Source organism: Panthera onca, chromosome C2 (assembly GCF_046562875.1).
Source record: "Panthera onca isolate mPanOnc1 chromosome C2, mPanOnc1 haplotype 2, whole genome shotgun sequence".
Taxonomy (NCBI): Eukaryota; Metazoa; Chordata; class Mammalia; order Carnivora; family Felidae; genus Panthera; species Panthera onca.
The window spans coordinates 152,268,286-152,287,131 of NC_138347.1; the positions used below are offsets into that span (position 1 = coordinate 152,268,286).

The 18,846-nt window shown below is 46.9% G+C and overlaps 2 protein-coding genes across 5 annotated transcripts in view; both read right to left on the reverse strand.

Annotated features, from left to right (window-relative positions):
• The window catches only part of EXOG (exo/endonuclease G), a 29,749-nt gene extending 24,560 nt beyond the window's left edge, over positions 1 to 5,189 (reverse strand). For both annotated transcript variants that reach the window (XR_014135259.1, XM_060638273.3), the window contains exons 1-2: positions 4,983 to 5,189; positions 2,847 to 2,996 (exon numbers count right to left, since the gene is read on the reverse strand). Coding sequence is in view for 1 of the 2 variants with exons in the window: in XM_060638273.3 (XP_060494256.1) it covers positions 2,847 to 2,996; positions 4,983 to 5,145 (313 nt within the window). In the remaining variant the exon portion in view is untranslated. The remainder of the gene's footprint in view (positions 1 to 2,846; positions 2,997 to 4,982) is intronic.
• A 3,153-nt stretch (positions 5,190 to 8,342) lies between these two features.
• ACVR2B (activin A receptor type 2B) overlaps positions 8,343 to 18,846 on the reverse strand; it is a 40,242-nt gene continuing 29,738 nt past the window's right edge. For all 3 annotated transcript variants that reach the window (XM_060638272.3, XM_060638271.3, XM_060638270.3), the window contains exon 11: positions 8,343 to 18,416. In XM_060638272.3, the coding sequence (XP_060494255.1) occupies positions 18,222 to 18,416 (195 nt within the window). In that variant the 3' untranslated portion in view covers positions 8,343 to 18,221. The remainder of the gene's footprint in view (positions 18,417 to 18,846) is intronic.

Here is an 18,846-nt window from a genome sequence, read left to right on the forward strand (position 1 = left end):
ACTGTATTTGATAAGTTTACACGTACTGAAATAATGGATATATATAGACACAAAACAATTTGTCCTGGGCAGGCACAGTCTAGGGGAGGGTGAAAGTGTCTCTGATATCTTGCTTGTCGCTGCTTAAGCCATGACAAGACAAACATTTAGGTTATGAGTTCAACCCAGAAATTTCTGAAACAAAGTATCTGAGTACCACATGAGAGAAAAAAATCTCAATTTATTTCTATTCTAACACTGCCAGGATAGTTTGCCACAACAGACACCAGCAAATCCTAACAGTACATTTTCCACTGTCATTAGGCCAGATCTTGTTAAACTACAAAAATAATGGGGATAAACGGAACATACTCAGGCTGCTATTCAAACAAGTTTAAAATGGAGACCAATGAAGTTACTGATTCTAATGTCGTTTCATTCAGCCAGAAAAATTTTAAATGATCCCAAGACTCAGAATAAATTACCTACTACCTAGCTTTTTAGAGCCATGTCGTAAAGAAAAAAATAACTGAAGAACTGATAGTAAACTTCTCTTAAGTGTCATTACCACTGGAATCACTTCTTCGCATGCCTGGTTGTCTCGAAAATTCATTTGTGGGAATTTCCAAAGGCCTAGGATGAAGACGCCTTCCTTGAGATGGATATAAACCTGCTTCGATCAGGTATCTGGGGGCACTGCCAGAGGAAGACCACGCTGAACCAAGTTCAGGACTTAAGGACTTAATCCATCCAGGCTACGTGGCTTTGGGGGCTGTAAGTGTGCAAGATAGCCAGTGTGTGGCCTCAACTTCTCCGGAACAGGTTTTTTATTTTCCTTTTGACCCTTTCCTGCTCAGTGCCAAGACAATCTCCCATACAGTCCCTGAAGGTGAGCAGGCAGGTTTGTTCTGGTTCATCCTTCCTCCCCCACGGTGTAGCCCTCTGGGGTTCCAGGCTAATGTGGGAGGGTCTCCTATAAGACAATCTACCTTGGGTGAGCCCCAGGTCTTGCCTTTAGTCCCCTTCTCCCTACTACAAAGGTGTGGCATCAGAAGCAATGTGGCTTTGGTTTACCAAGATTGCCCTTACCTCTCTGGATTCTCGCTCTCCCCCAAATACTGGCTTGGCAATTCACTATCATGCTGACTCGTGTGTGTGTGTGTGTGTGTGTGTGTGCGCGTGCGCACGCACACGCGCGTGTGACTTTTTCCTACATACTTCTTACATATTACTACTAACATTTCCTGTCATTTTTTAGCAGAGAGTTAATGGGAATAATTTGGTGTGTCATTCCTGAAAACAGAAGACTCTTTAGACTAAAATCAAATAAATCACAGGATCCTGCTTCCTGTTCTCAAATATTATTTTGCTTCCTCAAATTACACAGCTCACAGGATTTACAACGTGAAATGCCTTGCTTTTCTTATATGCCTCTGAAAATGGTAACAGGAGGATAAAATTAATACAACTGAAATTCCTTACATCTTGGGAAAAGTCTTGTATTTAAAGGAAATTCATTAGGCTTGAGACTAACTAAACCAAATGAGTTTCTCTCGATGTAAATTTCTAATCAACTCTCAACTGCTATCATAAAGTTTCCAACTACCTCAGTTTCCTTCTAGCAGCAAGCAGTCCAAGACTTCTGCTAGTGTGCTGGTTGGTTGCGCTCTAGACAGGCATGCACTCATATGAGTATCAGCATTTTAATATATGTAAACATAACATGCACTGTAAAGCAAAGGAGAAATAATGTGTGGGCCTTACAGCAAATTAACAGCTAAATGAAATATGAGTAAACAACTATGACAAAAGGTAATACCTTATTACATAAAAGAACTCCCACAAATCAATTCAAAACATCACATCTCAACTGAAAATGGTAACAGTAACTGACAAAGAATAATTCACAAAATACTGATATTCACTGGTAACCCATAAATGGAAATAAAATCAGCTATTAAATTGGTAAAGCTCAATAATGCTCATTATGGGTGAGAAAGATAGGACAAGTAGTTAACGGTAGATACTGTAAACTGGAATAATCTCCACAGAAACCAATTTAACATTAAATATCATCTTAATTACAGGAGTGCACCAAGACTTAAAAAACACACAAACATACTTATACACCTGCCTACCTCTCTAGTCTCATTTCACACATTCTCCCTTGTTCTGGCCACTCTGGCCTTCTTTTAGTTCCCTAAAGGAACAAAACTCTTCACATTGGGGCCTTCGAAGATGCAACTGTGCTTTTCTTTCTGTCTAGAATGCTCTTGTCCACACCCCATGGCCCACCCAACTCCTCTGCCTAGGTAACAGTCATCCACCCTCCAGACCATTTTCTGGGGAGAACCCTTGCTAATCAAGACCAGGTTCTCCTATTATCATCTCTCATCACATTCTTTATTGTTCCTTACTTACACTAACCTAACTTTCAATCACTTGTCCTTTGGAACAGTTATTACTAAAAGCAATTATACATACATGTTTAGTGGTTTGATAGGTCAACCATGTGCCATGAACACAGAGACCATCTGCTCTGGTCCCAAGGCTCAGCATAATGCCAGACACATGGCAGGCACTTTAAAAATATTTGTGGAGACAATGAATGAATGGTGCCAGTTGTAGCAATATTTAAGACAGAGCTTCCAACTCCTATGTCAGGATATGGATCCTCTCAGCCTCCGAGAAAGCTGGGAAGAGTCTGGGGCTCCTCGGCTACCAGGTAGGTCCACTTATCTAAGTGAGTCTTACAAACATCATCATTTTCTAAGTGTGATATAATGTGGAAGAGGTTGAATCAATAATCTTCCTTGTTCTAAATTTAGAAACATCTTTCATCAATGCCATTACTTCTAACCACCTACCCATTATCTTGCTTTTGGATATATGTTCAAGTACCCATCTAGGCACCCGCTTCGACTGATCATAAGACAAGGCATGATTAGTGTAACGCCTAGTCTCTGTTCCAGTTAAAGGGACTCCAAATTGTTCCAAGAGAGCCTTTTCTGCACAACCTAAAGATGAAAAGGGGGGTGGGGGGACAAAAACAAACAGTTAGTGATTCTTACTAGGAACAAAAAATTTTAAGTCAAGGGAGAGGGGTGAGACTTACCAAGGACTGGCTCAAAAGTCTAATCAACCAGATCCCATTTTGTAATTCATTCTGGAAACATACTTATAGTCCAAAGCATTTGTGTACCAAAGTGAATTTCAAGAACCACTGGCTCAGTTGTGATCATGTGACATGTGGCATCACCTACTCCTCGTATTGCAAGACATCGCTCGTTTCTCAAGTTAAAATTTACTACAAATGTTTGCTCATCTTGCAGAACATTCGCAGGACAAGTTACTCGCAACCCAAGGTTTTACTGTACTTCCGAGGCAGAGGAGACAGCAGACTTTGCCAGTAATCAGTTGTGTGGTTTTATCAAGGTAAACTGCAGCTATCTCATTAAAAGTTTTTCTTAATGTTTGTTTATTTTTGAGAGAGAGAGACAGAGCACGAGCGGGGGAGGGTCAGAGAGAGAGGGAGACACAGAATTGGAAGCAGGCTCCAGGCTCTAAGCCGTCAGCACAGAGCCCGACGCGGGGCTCGAACTCACGGACCGCGAGATCATGACCTGAGCCGAAGTCGGACGCCCAACCGACTGAGCCACCCAGGCGCCCCGTAAATAAAGACCTGATCTTACTGGTCTTTCACACCAAATGTCCAAATAGGTGCCCCATAAAGTACTGTGTATACAAAAGCAGCAAAGGAAAAACATGTCATTACTGGTCACTGACACGACTGAGTGGGAAAGAGCCTACCTCCTCATTACATTTTAAGAGTTAGCGTGGGGACAAAAGCACCGCCTTTTATAAGAATTTTAGAAGACCGCCATCCACGGACAGTCGTCTTCAACATTCTGGAACTGAAGCAGAGAAGTGCGCTGCAGCAAAAACAGGGGCAAAACGGGTATTCCTCCTCCCAGTGGGAGAAACCAAGCACGCATTTAACACGGACTCGGTGAAACTAATCCTCTCCTGATGCCTTCTCCAGGTCTTCAACCTACCAGAGCCCTTCTCTTGCTAACTGCCAAATATCAGAAGGAACCAGTTAAATCGGCAGGTCAGGGAAAGCGTAAACAATGAGCATGAGCTCATTTTCCCTGTTAAATATAAGGGAGCCCTGGCAGCTGCAGGATTTACACACTTTGGAGAACAGCGAGCAGGTGTGAAAATTAATAAAGGGAAACCTCACTAAAGGGGACTCTGGATGCTCGCAAGGGGAGGCTGGAAGGGGAAGCCACACCACTCCGTGTCAGTTACAGGAAAAACGTCAAGCGGGAAGAATCCTCAACGCCAGGCCCCCGGGAGGGAAAAGATGTACAGGGCGACTCCTACAAGACGCTGCCCACCCATGCGACTCGGCCAATGAGAAACTCCTCACCCTGCACTTTTCTCCAACGGACTTTTCAAAACAAACCCTCCCAACCTCCTCGGTCATCGCCATGAAGTTCCTCCCCCACTTTGGGTGTTGGATCTGCCTGTGGTTTTGCCATAGCTTGCTTGTCCTCAATCGTTAATTCTCTGCTCCTTCCGAATGAGCCCATGTTTTCTGCTGACAAAATAACGTGACAGTTTGTAGGGTTAAGGCGGGTCCTCTGCGTTTGAACGATGACAAAATGAGGACCATTAACTAACTCATCGGCTAACACTGTGTGCGGAGTGAACGACCTAATGGAGGCCACAGACATTAAAACAAAGAGACATGTGATAAATGCTTCCGTGGTAGATGATGAGAAAACGAAGATGGAGAAGTATGCGAAGGAGGCAGGCGACAGTCCAGGCGGAGCGGGGAGGCCGGGCGGGAAGACTAGGAAGGCGGAGAAGCCAGGACCCCCGGGCTCGGGGACGGCAAAGGGAGAAGAGCCGCGGGTCCAAAATTACGATTCACGCCCGAGGTGGGAATCCGGCCCGAAAGCCGGGCCAGGGAAGGAAGAGCAGGCCGACAGACTTACCGTCGGGCTCCCTCACCGCCAACGCTGCCTCAGCGCCCTGACTCCGGACCACCTGCAGGGCCGTGAACCCGCCTCCCGCGGCGCCCACCACAGCCCCGGCCACGAAGACGCTCAGAAAGCGCCGGGAGCCCCTGAGGCGGGAAGCAAAACTTCCCGCGGCCATCTTACCCTAAGGGCCTGCCTTCTACGGCGGCGCATGCGCACACCTGCACGGTCGCCTGAAAGCCAATCGCAACCGCAGGAGCGACACACGCATGCGCAACCTGGAGTCGCCAGAGGTGAGGGCGCAGGCGCACACGCTCCGCGCTGAGAGTCTCGGGAGCCCCCTGGTGACAAAACCGGCGGCCCGGGTGTATCCCCGCTCCGCCCCTGGTCCCTTTGATCGGGTGATAGGTGGGAGGCATGACATCTGGAGGGCGCAGTGGCGTGCACAGAGAGTCCTGAGAAGAAAATGCCTTTAGTGCCACTTAATAGGTGAGGAAACCACCTGCACATGGTTACAGTGAAGGCTTCAGAGCCACGATCCCAACTCCGTTCTCATTCCAAAACCTGTGCCACATTGGATGTCTTCGTGACACCTGGCTGCGAAGTCACAGTATAGGAGTCCTGACTTCTCAAAACAGCTTTGTACATCCTAAGGAGCCTCTTGACGAGACAGGACTCCGTGGTGGCTTAGGGCCGTGAATCAGAGCGCAGGGGTTGGGATGCGCGACCATTTTCCACTTCAGGTGTGTTAACTTCACCTTTCAGGGCTTCTGGTTCCTCTTTCTCAGATGGGAATAACAGTAATAAATTCCATATATTAAATGATATTTAATAAATGTATATTTATTAAATATATACAGAAATTCCATATAGTAAATGAAATTTATTTGTACATATAAACAATAAAATAAGTATGATGAAGGTGATTAGACCATAGGCTTCTGGTGAGGATTAAAGATTACCATGCAGAGGGTCGCCTGGGTGGCTCAGACAGTCAAGCGTCTGACTTCGGCTCAGGTCACGATCCTGCTGTCAGGAGTTCGAGCCCTGCCTCGGGCCCTGTGCTGACCGCTGGGAGCCTGGAGCCTGCCTCGGATTCTGTGTCTCCCTCTCTCTCTGCTCCTCCCCTGCTCACGCTCTGTCTGTCTCCCTCTCAAGAATAAATACAAATTAAAAAATAAAATAACATAAAAGATTGCCACGTGGAGTTTAGGGAAGAACCTGGGGTATGTCATTAAGTGCTCTGTAAACATCAGCGATTTTTACGTAGTCCTCTTTTGTCTTGATAGAACATAAAATCCAGACTGCTGAATGACGGCTGACAAAGTAAGTAAGGAGATGTTTTATGCACTCCCACTCAAAATACATTTTGCAGTGCAATCGACAGCACTCCACGTGGACTTAAAAGCAGGAGGCCTTCCCGACATCCAGCTAAGGAAGGAAGTACAGATGTTGTTTTGACAGCTTCCGGATTCCATGTCCCCTCCCCAGGAATACCTATTATAAAGCTGTTCCGTATAATCAGTCCCCTACCTCTGACCCTAACTGGCTGAGCTAGGTCAACCAGAATGTCTCCAGGGATTGTGGATCTGCCAGACTCTCCAGGTAGCAGAGCTGTGACATTTGAAACTCTGGCCCCATCTGTAGCCTTGTTTCCCGCTAAGTGGACAAGGCAGGTGCATCTGGTTTTGCGCTAAGCAACACAGGAGGAAACGGAGGGCTGCAGTGCTGTGATCCCAGCTTCCAAGACGCCTGAAGCCCGGCCGCATCTTGCCTTTACCAGAGCTTGCCTGGCCCTTCGCCCCAGGATCCTTCGTGTAACCGCCCCCCCCCCCTCTTTTTGTTTAATGGCATCTGTCATTTGCAATCAAGAGTCCCGACAAATACAACCAGACAGCACTGGTGTTGACCGTAGGTTTCAAAGCTACCTCAGCAACTTGTACCAGAATTTACAACATACATTCAAGAGGTGTTTGTTGCTCAAGGCCTTCCTAAGTGCCATGTGCTGTGATAGACACCAGAGATAAATGGTAGGTGACTGTTCCTCATCCAGATCCTGTAGGTGGAAACAACAGTGAACCCCTCACTTGGCCCCCCAGAGGTCAAGAGCTGGAAGTAAGGGCTGCCTGACTTAGGGTGGGGTATCTCCCTCTGGGCCAGTTTGCCCACCTTTAAAACGAAGGAATTGGAGCAGTGGTTTTTGAACTGTAACTAGGGGACTGTAACTAGGAGACTTAAGGGGAGGAGTGGAAGGGCAGGCTTAATGGCCCCTGAACCCTCTTGTACTTGCTCACTTGAGCAAGCCTGTTTTTAGAAATCAGCTTCTGTGTCCAGTTCCTTCTGGTGAAAGAATTCCTTTGCTGAAGGAAAAGTGTGACCAGATGACCTCTCTGGTCCAACCTTCCAGTAGTTCTAGCTTTAAGGTCCTCATTCTACAAGGTCAGCCTTTCTTTCCTTCTCTGCACTTATCATTAGAGACATTCACTAGTAAAAGGTGAACTATCTAAATCTGAAAGAGCCAAAAGGACCAAGAGCTGGGCAACTGGTCCCAAAATAAAGGGTCCCTTCATTGAAAATTGCTAAGAGTTCCAAACAGGTTGTTTAATCCTTTTAAAGCATGAATAGAAAGGCATTAACCCTACCAGAAGGAGGATCCAAAGCTGGCATTTCCCCACTTAGCAATTATTAGTCACGGGCCTAAAAAAACCTATGTTACCGAGGAAAGCAGTGATTTCTGGGGCTTTCCCGTTTTCTTTGTTAGACAATAGAGACTATCATTGTTTTATTAACAGGGAACCATGTTTTCATCTAGTGAGGGAAGTCAAGAACTCCAAAACGTGAGACCTGGCTTACTGATTCAGATCTGGGGTGGTGCCCCATAACTACATTTTTTTATTTTACAGGGACCCTGATACTCAGCTGTGTTTAGAAATGGCGGAGCCAGTATTCCGCAGTAATCCAGAATAACACTTATATCCTAGGCTTCTCTGCTCCACTTACAAAAATATTGCCCAGAGTTGTCTGCAAAGTATAGAACTAGGGGGAGTGGGTAAAAGTTGGAAATTTGGTAAATATACCCCTACCCTGCAGGAACTTACCCCGAGTCCCAGGACAGTCCATTTAGAAGCCCCCAGTGTCTCCAACCAGGTCCTGAGCTTCTGAAGGGCAGAAATGAAGACCCGTGCCGAGCTCCAGTACCACAGGACCATGGTAGACTACGTACTCAACCATTAACAACTGTACGTGTACCACACAGGAACTCACAGGGGTGTTTCTGAGCCAGCCCTGTAAGTGGAAAACACCATTATATTTATTTCTAATCCCCATGAAAAGAAACCTCAATCCCCTGCCACGTGATTAAGAGAGACAACAGGGTAGTTTAATTATTATTATTTTATTTTCATATACAAAAAGATAAAACTTGAAATAGCTCTAGATTTTTCCTCCTATTCTGTTGGGGTGTGGCTGCTTCTTCACACAGGGGGAAAAAACTACATTCACATCGGTTTATTTGAGGACCCAGTGCAGAGTTCAAGCAGCAAAACCCCAACTTAGCAGATCTAATTTCAAACTTGACACTCATTTCTAAAATTACCACAGTAAAAAGGAACAAAGATCCACTGCAAATGAATGAACTATGATACAATGTTCTCTCCAAAATGTCTTCATTTTGCAACTGTAATTACATGGGTGTCTGCTTTAGGCCATTTTAGATGTGTGCATGTATATAATATACATACGTGTGTATATGCGTGTGTGTTGTATATATGTGTGTGTGTATATATATAAGTCCGCACACTTTTCAAATCCAGACAGGGTAACAGCAACAAGCTTAACTCTGTGTGTGTGTGTGTGTGTGTGTGTGTGTGTGTATTTTAAACATGATACTTTAGTATAACTTTTTGTTAATTCAGTAGTACAAGCTATTTCTGTTCTACAAATTTTTTTATTTTATAGCTACAAGGGTGAAAGTGACCTATTACATTTACATCTCACATATCCTGGTATACAAACAGTACTTACTGAATTTGAGCCAAAAACTAGAAATCTTTATTTTTAGCACTTGAAGAGCTTCCTCACTTCTACAGCCTTAAGTTGTGTACTAGTCACATTTCCAGAGTTTGTAATTATTCGTTGTTTTAAACTGCAAGAAACAGGTGAATCCAAACTTTTAATTACAATTGTTATATACAAGTTAGATAACACAGCTCAGTAAGACTTTGCTATCCATCCTAAACCCAACACACACATTCTCCACTAAGTTAGACAAGTCCTTAGGATCTTCCTTCTTTTCCTTACAAATAATGTACAAATTTAGAAGTAGCTGGTAAAACTGATACATAAGATGGCAAATGAGAGGTGACATTTTCTGTCGGTTCCAAAACTGGTCCTGCAAATCTTGTATTCTGCTGTGTTCTTTAACTGTGTGTCTGTTACATGCAGAAGCTCTTTTCACAAGAATGGACATCAGACTCAATGTAAGTTACATTTACAGTACTGTGAAGTTATCAGATTCAAGGACAAATGTGAAAAAATATTAACAGGTGAAAAATTCGGCCCTTTGATGCTACTGTTAAGATCGTGTCAAATTCGTAAGCAGATTCTTTTGTACAGTTGAAAAATGGCATTGTGTGGATATGTGGCATGGAACTGAAATCTAGAAGTATGCTTCTATTCTGCGGTAACCCTCACCCTCAATTCTGAAGTACCACTCAATTTTCTTTGCATTTTTACAGAATTCTAGGGGAAAAAACGGGGGGAAAAAGCTGCTGGCGTTTTAACAATCCCTCCACGCACAGGAGGTCTGAACACTTCCAGGTGGGGTCTCCTAAGCATCTCTGTATGATCACTGGCTCTCAGCCAGCCTTCGACAGGGACTTGGACACTTCCCAAATCAAAACCCAGATGTTGCCTCATCTCTCCTACTCTCACTTCTGTCATCGCGGGTAACGTTTGAATGAGCGCGTTTTTCCCTTACGGAGAAATTATTTGGCTAAACGTACACTTAGCTCGTGGCAGTGCTCTGAGAAAACCCCACTTGGGCTAAAGTAAAGCACTTGCAGGGACTGAAGTCAACAGTCCGCTGACCAGGGCAGAGACCAAACACTTCGAGGGCTGATCAGAACCCGCTGGGAACACACTGACCTTGGCATCCCACGGTCAGCAGGACAGCCCAGGCAGGCAGCCCACCCTCGTATGGCTGAATTACCACTTTTAATCTTGGTCTGCCATCTATGCCCCAGAGACAAAAATTCAGATGTGGTGACTGCTGGTTAATTAAACTTTTTGAACTGGTAAAAAAGGCTCTTTAAAAATATATATATATATATTTATTTAAAATACATCAAAATGACAAACAGCCATATCCCGCAAGGCCTAATTTCACAGCAACATATGCTACAGACATCTTCCCAGAATGCACCGTGGTGGATGGTGGGTTTTTTAATCCTGCCATTTAAAGGAATGTTCTACATTTGAGTTTTAATGACTGGAAATGTGTTACAAAGAGCTCATCTTTGGAACTAATTTGTGTGCAAGACCAGCCAATTGAATCACTTTGCCTATGCAGACACAAGAATACTGAAAATGGCAGAATTCAAAGAGGAACCCAGGAAGCACCGTTCAGATGACACCCTAGACCCATCCCACCACAGTGCAGTGAAGAGCTTGCCAGAAGCCCCTCTTTCAGTCCTTGGGAAGAGTTGAACTTTAAAACAAGTAAGTGCCCATACTTGGCAGGGTTCCTGCGTGCGTTATGTTACAAGCCTGCAGTACCGAGACGACCCAGATGGTGACACTGTTCAACATGAGGTCTGAGGTAACTGGTTCTTACGATACCTGGAGCACAGAACTGCATCCAGAAATTACAGCTGGGAAAAAGGAAAAAGGTGGGGTTTCGGGCTAGAAAAGACAAGTAGAAAAAAGCTTACAGCAGTTGCTTTTGGGGGGAGGCAGGTGACAAAAACAAAGGCACAACAGAATTACATTCCAAGACGCGTGGCTGGAGAACAGAGAAACGGTCTTTCGTGGGGAACAGGGAAAGGAACGAGGGGTTAGTTCCCGGAGCGCTACTGGACCTGCTGAAACTAAACTTATTCCGAGTAGAAGAGGGGTAGAGTGTAAAACTTCACTCTGAACCAGACTGAATAAAAACACAGCTGGTTTAAAATGACACGTTAGGGATGCTCCTGACAGAACTGTCCCAATCCGTGTACTTCTGAGCACAGCGGCGTGGGTCTGGGGAGCAGGCCTTCAGCTGAGCCTCAGAAGTGGCAGGGACGATACAAAGATTAGCTTCATTGTTCACCTTCCCTGTATCCCCATCAAAAGCCTCACCCAAATAACCACCCACATTCTACCCCAAAATAAAAAGGCTAACATGAAGACCACCATCCATAACCATGGCAGTCGTGCTGACCTTTGCAGGAAGAGCAGAAGGGCTAAGTGACAGCTAGAAGATGCCCTCTGGTACGGGGCGCTGAGCTTCCTCGGAGGGCTCCTGGCCGTGACTCGCTTGATGAAAGCAGGGAGCTGCCCCAAGCACTCTCACGTCCAGGAGGCCCCGACCAGAGAGGACACAATGTGCCTGGCAGCTCCCCATTTAACTTGATCGCTGCATCCACACAACGGCCTCCTTTTCTGCGTAGTTACTAAACTGGAAATTCTGTCTTAAAAACTGGGTAATTTGGTCCTGCATAATTCAGTGTTGTGGATTACTCCAATCCCCAAACTCTCATTTCAAATGTTTATAGCCTGAACCTTATTCGTCCCAACCTGCCCCAATCTGCACTCCCATATAATTTCTGTCCCTCAAAACACCCTCATACGACTACATCCGACGGCAGGAACGCACAAACTAATTGCTAATCCCAGAACCCTTTGTTCAGAAGGTATCTCAGGAGGAAGCACAAATGTAAAACATACCACAGGCTCTCGCCTCCCAATCTGCAGGGAGCTGAGCCAAAGCATCACCGTCCCACACAGCCCCAAGCGGGGTTTTAGCCAAACAAGACCCAGCGACGGCCTCCCATCTGCCAGTGTATCATGAGAGTCCATACAAGCACTAGGTAAAAGCCCCGCACCACCCACACTCCAGTGTATATTTATCCTGAAAGGTAAAGCTCATTACTCTGATTACAAAACCATTCGCATCAAACTCACTAGACTTTATAAAAATAATCTGTGGTATAAAACAATCTCCACACTGTGCAGAAGAATCTGTCAGGTGATATAACTAAATATATATGTAGAGCTATAGATTTCTTAAAGTAAAATTTCAAGTGTCATATCTCTATCATATAACCTATTCTTTTATTTACAACGCTACCTAACAACATTCCGATGCAAATGTGATTGGGAGAAACAGAGAATGATCCCATGCCCAACCAACAGCAGAAGTTCCCAGAACTCGAGACAGAACTCATCCATCTGTAAAAACAAAAACAAAAACCAAAACCAAAAAACCAAACACAAACCCATCCTCACCTGCCTAAAAAGCATTAGCTAATAATGGGTCATGTTTCTCCTAACTGTGAGCTCAAAAATGTAAACTTTGCAAATAAATGTAACACTTTCCCACAGATGTCCAGAAGGGCCCACGTCTGGATAATCTGCTGCACACACACACGTGCCCAAGCATATGCTTCTCTAGGGTCCTGTGGTTGGCACGCAGTGGTTCTCAGAATTGCGTAGGCCCCAGACAGTCCACAGGCACTCCCGGAGAGGAAGGGCAGCACAGGGCCCTTCACCACGCACTGGCATTTAGAGACTATGCACTTTAATTCGTGAGGAAAAAACACTTGTATTTATCTCTGCAAGCTGCCACAGGAGCAAATAAAGTATCACCGGTTTTGGCACTACAGGGATTCGTGGAGGACCACAGTCAAAGGTCCTGCTTCGTTCACACCTGGAAGATACAGTCACAAAAATGTAAAAGCTTGGCAAAATTTAAACAGTGGTAGATCCTTTAAATTCAAAATCTTGTCCAAACCAAAGTTTACAATGGACCCAAAATGAGTATAAAATAGGAAGATTCAAAATATCCCTCTAGATAATTTGGAATTTTATTTGCTGAGTTTATGGGTCTCTTGGACCCACTGTTTTCAAAAGGAAGCTGAGTCAACTGAATTAATATCCAGGCGGGGGCGGGGGGGGGGGGGGGGGTGCATCTTAAACTTCAGTTTCTTTTTGCTACAAAACTAAATCGTTATCTTAAAAAACTATTCCAAGCCTTCTAAAGGTTTGGGATACATTCATAGGTGGATTGCTGGTTACAAATCAACTGTCAGGAATCTTACTGAAACAACCATGCATATAACCCTGAATTTATTATATCTAGACTGAGAAGATAAATAGTTCATCAGCTGCATTACTGGGCCCGTCTCTTGACCTAAAACATCACTGTTGATAAACACTTAAACTCGTCATTACTAGGCTGAACACGGATTAGCTACTGTTTTATTAGTTCAGCTTTTACAAACAGCCATTAACCAAGGAATTCATGGCACCCAAATGAGAAGAAAAAACCACTTTGCCCTCTTTCCTTTCTCGATGCTCACCCTGGATGGGGGGTGGGGTGGGGGTGTCGACGAGTAAATTGACTGTGCTTCTTGGAAAGATGTGGTCTAGGAGGCCCTTGAAATGTGAACTGGGTCTGGCCAGCTTTCCAAAGATGAGCCATTAAGAACCCAGCAGGCTACTGAAATAGTTGAGACTGAGGATCTAACGAAGTTAACTCCCGGGAAATGGTTTCCAATTCAGATACTCATCTAGTGAGCCAAGTTCTGAGGAATAACACCTGGCCGTTCGACTTCTAGTACCCATTCTAAAACCTTATATAACTTAACACATGCTTACTGTATTGCTAAAACCACCAAATCCTTATATTACCAATGTGCTGAGAACTTTACACTGCATCCTAAGAAAGGCAGAATTCCATTTGCGAGAGGGCCACCCGGTCCTCCTGTTCCAGATGGCACAGCCGCCTCCCTACCCTCATGGCTCAGAGCACAGGGACCACGTGACAGGCTTTCTGAGCTGTACACACAGCAAGTATGCACACGCACACACGCACGCACACACACACAGAGCTGGGCTTCCCACCAAAGAAACCCCACACACACAGCCCAAGCGCTCAGTGCAGAGTGTAGGGATAGCAAGGAGCAAGAACATGGCAACTGGAGAGAAAGGTAACCTCGCAGAACTGCAGGAGCACCTGCTTTGCCTTCTAAAACATGACATGACGAGCTTGACAAAAGAATGGCCTGGCCCCTAGGGGCAGTGGAGGGAACTAGCTCAGTGGCCTGGAGAGGACAGATCCTTCACTGGGCTGAGAATACATCAGCAGGAGGCTCAAGCCACCTGAAGATGTTCTGAGCTGAACAAGACCTCTATTGTCCTACACACATGCCCAAGTCTAGACAGGAGGAATTCTGGGTCAGACACAGCCAGCACACGCGGGGATCCCCTCCCCAGGCAGCCCTGATCGCTCCAGGCACTACACCTACAGAACCAATGGGACAAGAAAGCCATGCTAAACAACGAAGGCCGGAGATGCTCACCACTTGCCTTGACAGCCCGCCTCCCTTCCTCCCGAGAAGGCTCCACCTACAGCCCTCACAGAGTAGCTCCCTCGAAGGACTCCTGTGAGGGACCAATGGTCCCAGGAGAAAACCTGGATGATGCTAGTCCCTAAGGACTGTGTCCAGGGCCTCTCCTGGCCCATCATTAAGAGTTCTTTGCAGGACACTGTGACACAGTGGCTTCTGTCCCCACCACCCCCCCTTGCTTCCTCCTCCTCTTGCTCATTCCCGTATTTCTCTGGCTCAGGATGTCTTCCCAGTGATCGTGTGTGCTTTCGAATAATCCACTCTCCCCCAAAGAGCAGCCTACAGCCAGGAGCCTGTGTGGATGGAAGAACACTAGAAAGGAAGGAGCAAGGATCTTTGGCCACTTCTCTCCCCTGACTGGGCCACCCTCCCACCCTAGATGGGGCAGCCTCTCCCACAGACAGGGAAAATGATGCCGGCCTCCATTCCCACCAGTCTCCACAAGAGCTCGGGGGGTGAGGGGGAGTGGTTCTCTGAGCTCCCCAGAAGTGGACGTTGCGTGACATCTTTGTGGAAAAGAGCACAGGCAGAGGCCCTGCAACCCGATAAACACAAACCAGAGCTCTAAGTGGTTCGCTCCCCAAAGGATACATGACAGCAGACACTTTATCTGAGGCAAAAGACCCACCCAGGCTCCGAGGGGCGTGCCCCGGAAAAAGATCTTTTTTCTTTTTCTGCCATTGGCAGCAGTCAGGGATGCTGCCTGATGGGTACGTTTTACGACGCAGCACGAGGGAAAGGCAGCCTGAAGCCCAAAGAACTGGTCCCCCGCGACCCCCCGCACCACACAGGAACCATCTCGACACTTCACTCTGGTGCCAGGACCCCAAAGCCACCACAGCAGCGGAGCCCAGGGTCAGCAAAGAGGGAGCCCACCCAGAGAAAAGGCCTGTAGGCCAACAGGAAGGCCTGCCCTGTCTGTACTGCGTCCTGACCAGCAGGTCCCACGCCTGGGCCACGGCCCAACCCTTCACGGCCAGGCCCAAACTGGTTCTCACAAGGATCAAGCCGGTACACGAAAGAAAACTCACCCACACAAAATCTGAAAACAAATGGAGAGGCAGGGGTTTCGTGTCCCACACTGGCTAGAATGAGGGAATCAGCTACATACGTTAGCGGTTTGTTGGTTTCGGAGGGTGAAAAGCAGATGCCGGAAAAGTAGAGACGCACTGCCTGAGGTGAAAGCTAAAGAAATTAGATATGGCACTTTTCAATAAATATTTTAAAGCTTTTTAAAGAAATAAGTGGAAAAGAAAAGCAACTGCTGTAAGGCCGGTTTTGCTGTTAAAAATTATTCCGAGGGAAGAAAAATACCACAGCACAAAATAGTTTTTAAAGAGAAAAAAGAAAGAAAAAGAAAATAAGAAAAAGAAAAAAAAAAAAAAAAGACAACACAGCTTACCAAAAAACAAAAAAAAACCCAAAAAAACCCAACAGCAACGACGACTACAAAAGACCCGTCCCTGTAACCACCTTGGCCAGCTCACAGCCTGGCCCATGAAGCAAAAACAGAGCTCTGGGAGGGCCACAAAGTCACCTCCCACAGCACCCTGTGCCCAAACACGCAGAGCAAAGGACACGGCCAAGCGGCAGGCCCCAGAGGCACACGGCGTGCGGAGTGGGGAGCGTGTGCTCTCAGACCGCGACCCCAGGCCGCAGCGAGGCCTCCCCACTCTGGACACGCTGCTCCGTCACAGGCTGCCCCGAGTCGCCGCGGTGCTGCCCGCCCCCTCCGCTATCACTGCCGCCCGGGGAAAATTACCTCAAGCGGGTCTAAGGGCCACGGTCTGACCGAGTGAAAGTGGGGTTACCTGTCATTCTGAACACTGACCAATCGGGTCGAGGGAAAGATGTGAACCTCCAGGTAAGTCAAGAGGAGGCACCCCTCTCCCATTCTCACCCCGGTCAACCTCTCCCCAAAACCTCACCAACTCGCCTACCCTCAGGATGAAAAAGATCCAGTTTTTAAATAAAAGTCTCAAGAAACCAGAGGGAAAAGCCTTCACAAACAAGAGTGACGAATGCCCACACGGCCCAGACGGCCAACCGACAGTTGATGACAATTATTTACAAGAGGGCGTTATCAAACAAAAATGGTAGCACTCCCTAGAAGACTCAAACTTTTTTTCTTTTTCTCTATTTCTTCCAAACTTCCTTGTCATAAAAGCCAACTTACGTTAAAATATACTTACTACGAGACAACACAACTAATAAAATATATAATAAAACTTACACAAGTAGAAAATTCTGAGGTATTTCTGGTTTGAGGTGGTCTGTGGTCGTGAAGTTTTCATTCTTTTTACTTTTCAAAATTTAAACCTCGGAAGCCACATAGCAAAGCATGTGTGTATATGCGGACGTGTGTTTCGTTTTTAAAAAAATTTGCATGTTTCATAAATTAAAAAAATTCAAATGTTGAAACAGCAGCATTAGGAACATTCACTGACTAGAGCAAGGTTATGGCATACTAGAGAAACGGTTCTTAGAATATGCACCTCTTCGAGGGGTCTGGAGAAAGCCGTGCGCACGAGCCACGTAAAGGGACAGCAGTGTCACCACACAGGGCAGAGCCAGCGCCGCAGGACTCTCAGGTGGCAGCCCCACCCAGGGAATCTTCTTGCCCTGGCTGTGCGGGGCGCCCCGTGGGCATCTCCCTGAACTGTTCCGGGAGGAAGCCACGTGTTTTAACTTCTTCCTCCATCACACGTATTTACAGCATCGTCTTAAGAAGAACGTAGTCACTGAAGCATGAGGATTTCTACCCTCACCTAACCTTAAAATCAGGGCAGAGAAAATGTTTTGTCCAGCGCCCAAGCCCGAGGCAGGGGGAGACACCGGGTCAGAGCCGCACCCGCTCTCAGGCTTTCTCCAGACCCCGCTCCGGCCGTGAGCGCGCGGCCTCCACACGGTCCTTCCCCTCGATTCCTGGTTACCTGAGAAGCAGCCTCCTAGCAAAGGATGTTGCTCCCCTGTGCCCGAGTCCAGTGTCGCTCTGCTCCAAACCCCATCCCCAGCCCTGCCCTCCCCTTCCGACTCCGGTCCAAACCATCCGCGTCCTCAGCCCAGCTCCGCCTCGGTCAGGGCAACACCCGTTAATCCGTGAAAGACACGTCTGCTGTTTCTTAAACTCGCTGTCTAAAAAGGGAGAGAAACAATAAAAGGGAGCGGAGAAGGGGGCGAGGGCAGGGGGAGAGTCCTCCTCGGAGGAAGGTGTGTTCTTATGTAACAGTCTTCAAAGGTTCCTCCAGGTAGAGTTTGCAGCATTAAGTTTCCTAAGACAGGAGATGGGTTTCTTTGTGTCACAGATTCTGAGACAACAGACAAAGAGAAAGCGGGAGAAATGAACCCCAAGGGACAGGAGGTGGCTGAGGCTCTTCAGCATGGCGCTGGCTCTGCATTCACAGCTCAGCACCTCAACGCCTGCTGACGTGCCCGCTGTTTGCGATACAGTAGAGCAATGTGCTGGTAAAAACTGATCCAATCCCAAAAATAATATTAATAATAATAATTATAATAATTATAATAATAATAAAAAGTCAAGGTAAAATAGCAGCTGCATTTTATGTGTTTGTTGGTGTCACGGGTTTTCCAAAACAAAACACAACTTGTTTTTCCTTTCCTCTTCAGATCCACTCGTGTCCTGGGCTTAGATGCTCGACTCCTTAGGGGGCAGGTCCACGTTGGTGACGGAGGTCACCAGGGAGACAAGACAGTCCGAGGTAGTGCCGTTGACCGACCTCCGGATCAGGGACACACGCTCCTCCACGCAGCCCGCAGACAGGCGAGCCTCCGCGTCGTGGTCCCAGCACTCCTCGATGGTTACACAGAGCTGGGCCAGGCCCTGCACGTCGGCAGGGAGAGGGAGAGGACAGCCTTGTTACTGACGGCGCCCCTCAGTGAAGACAAGCCCGGGGGACGGGCAAACTTGAGATGTGACCGAGGGTCAGGCAGAGCCCCCTGGTCCCAGCCCCAGCAGCAGGTCGACTAGCAGAGGCCCGGGGGAGACCGCAGGAATCAGGACGCCTTCCCACCCAGCAGCCGCCATCCTGACCCTACTGGCCTCCCTCCACAGCCTCAACATAGGAAGGGACGGCGGGGGGTGGGGGGCGGAACCCAGGCCCCTCTTGGGACAGACACAGCTGCTTGCCTTGGGGCAGTGATATTCAAACAAAATCCATGTGAATCCCAAATCATGTAAGGACCCACAGTGCAGCCTCAGTCACAGTGGGGACCACAGGAGGGCTTCATCCCGCCCAACTTCCTACAACCCC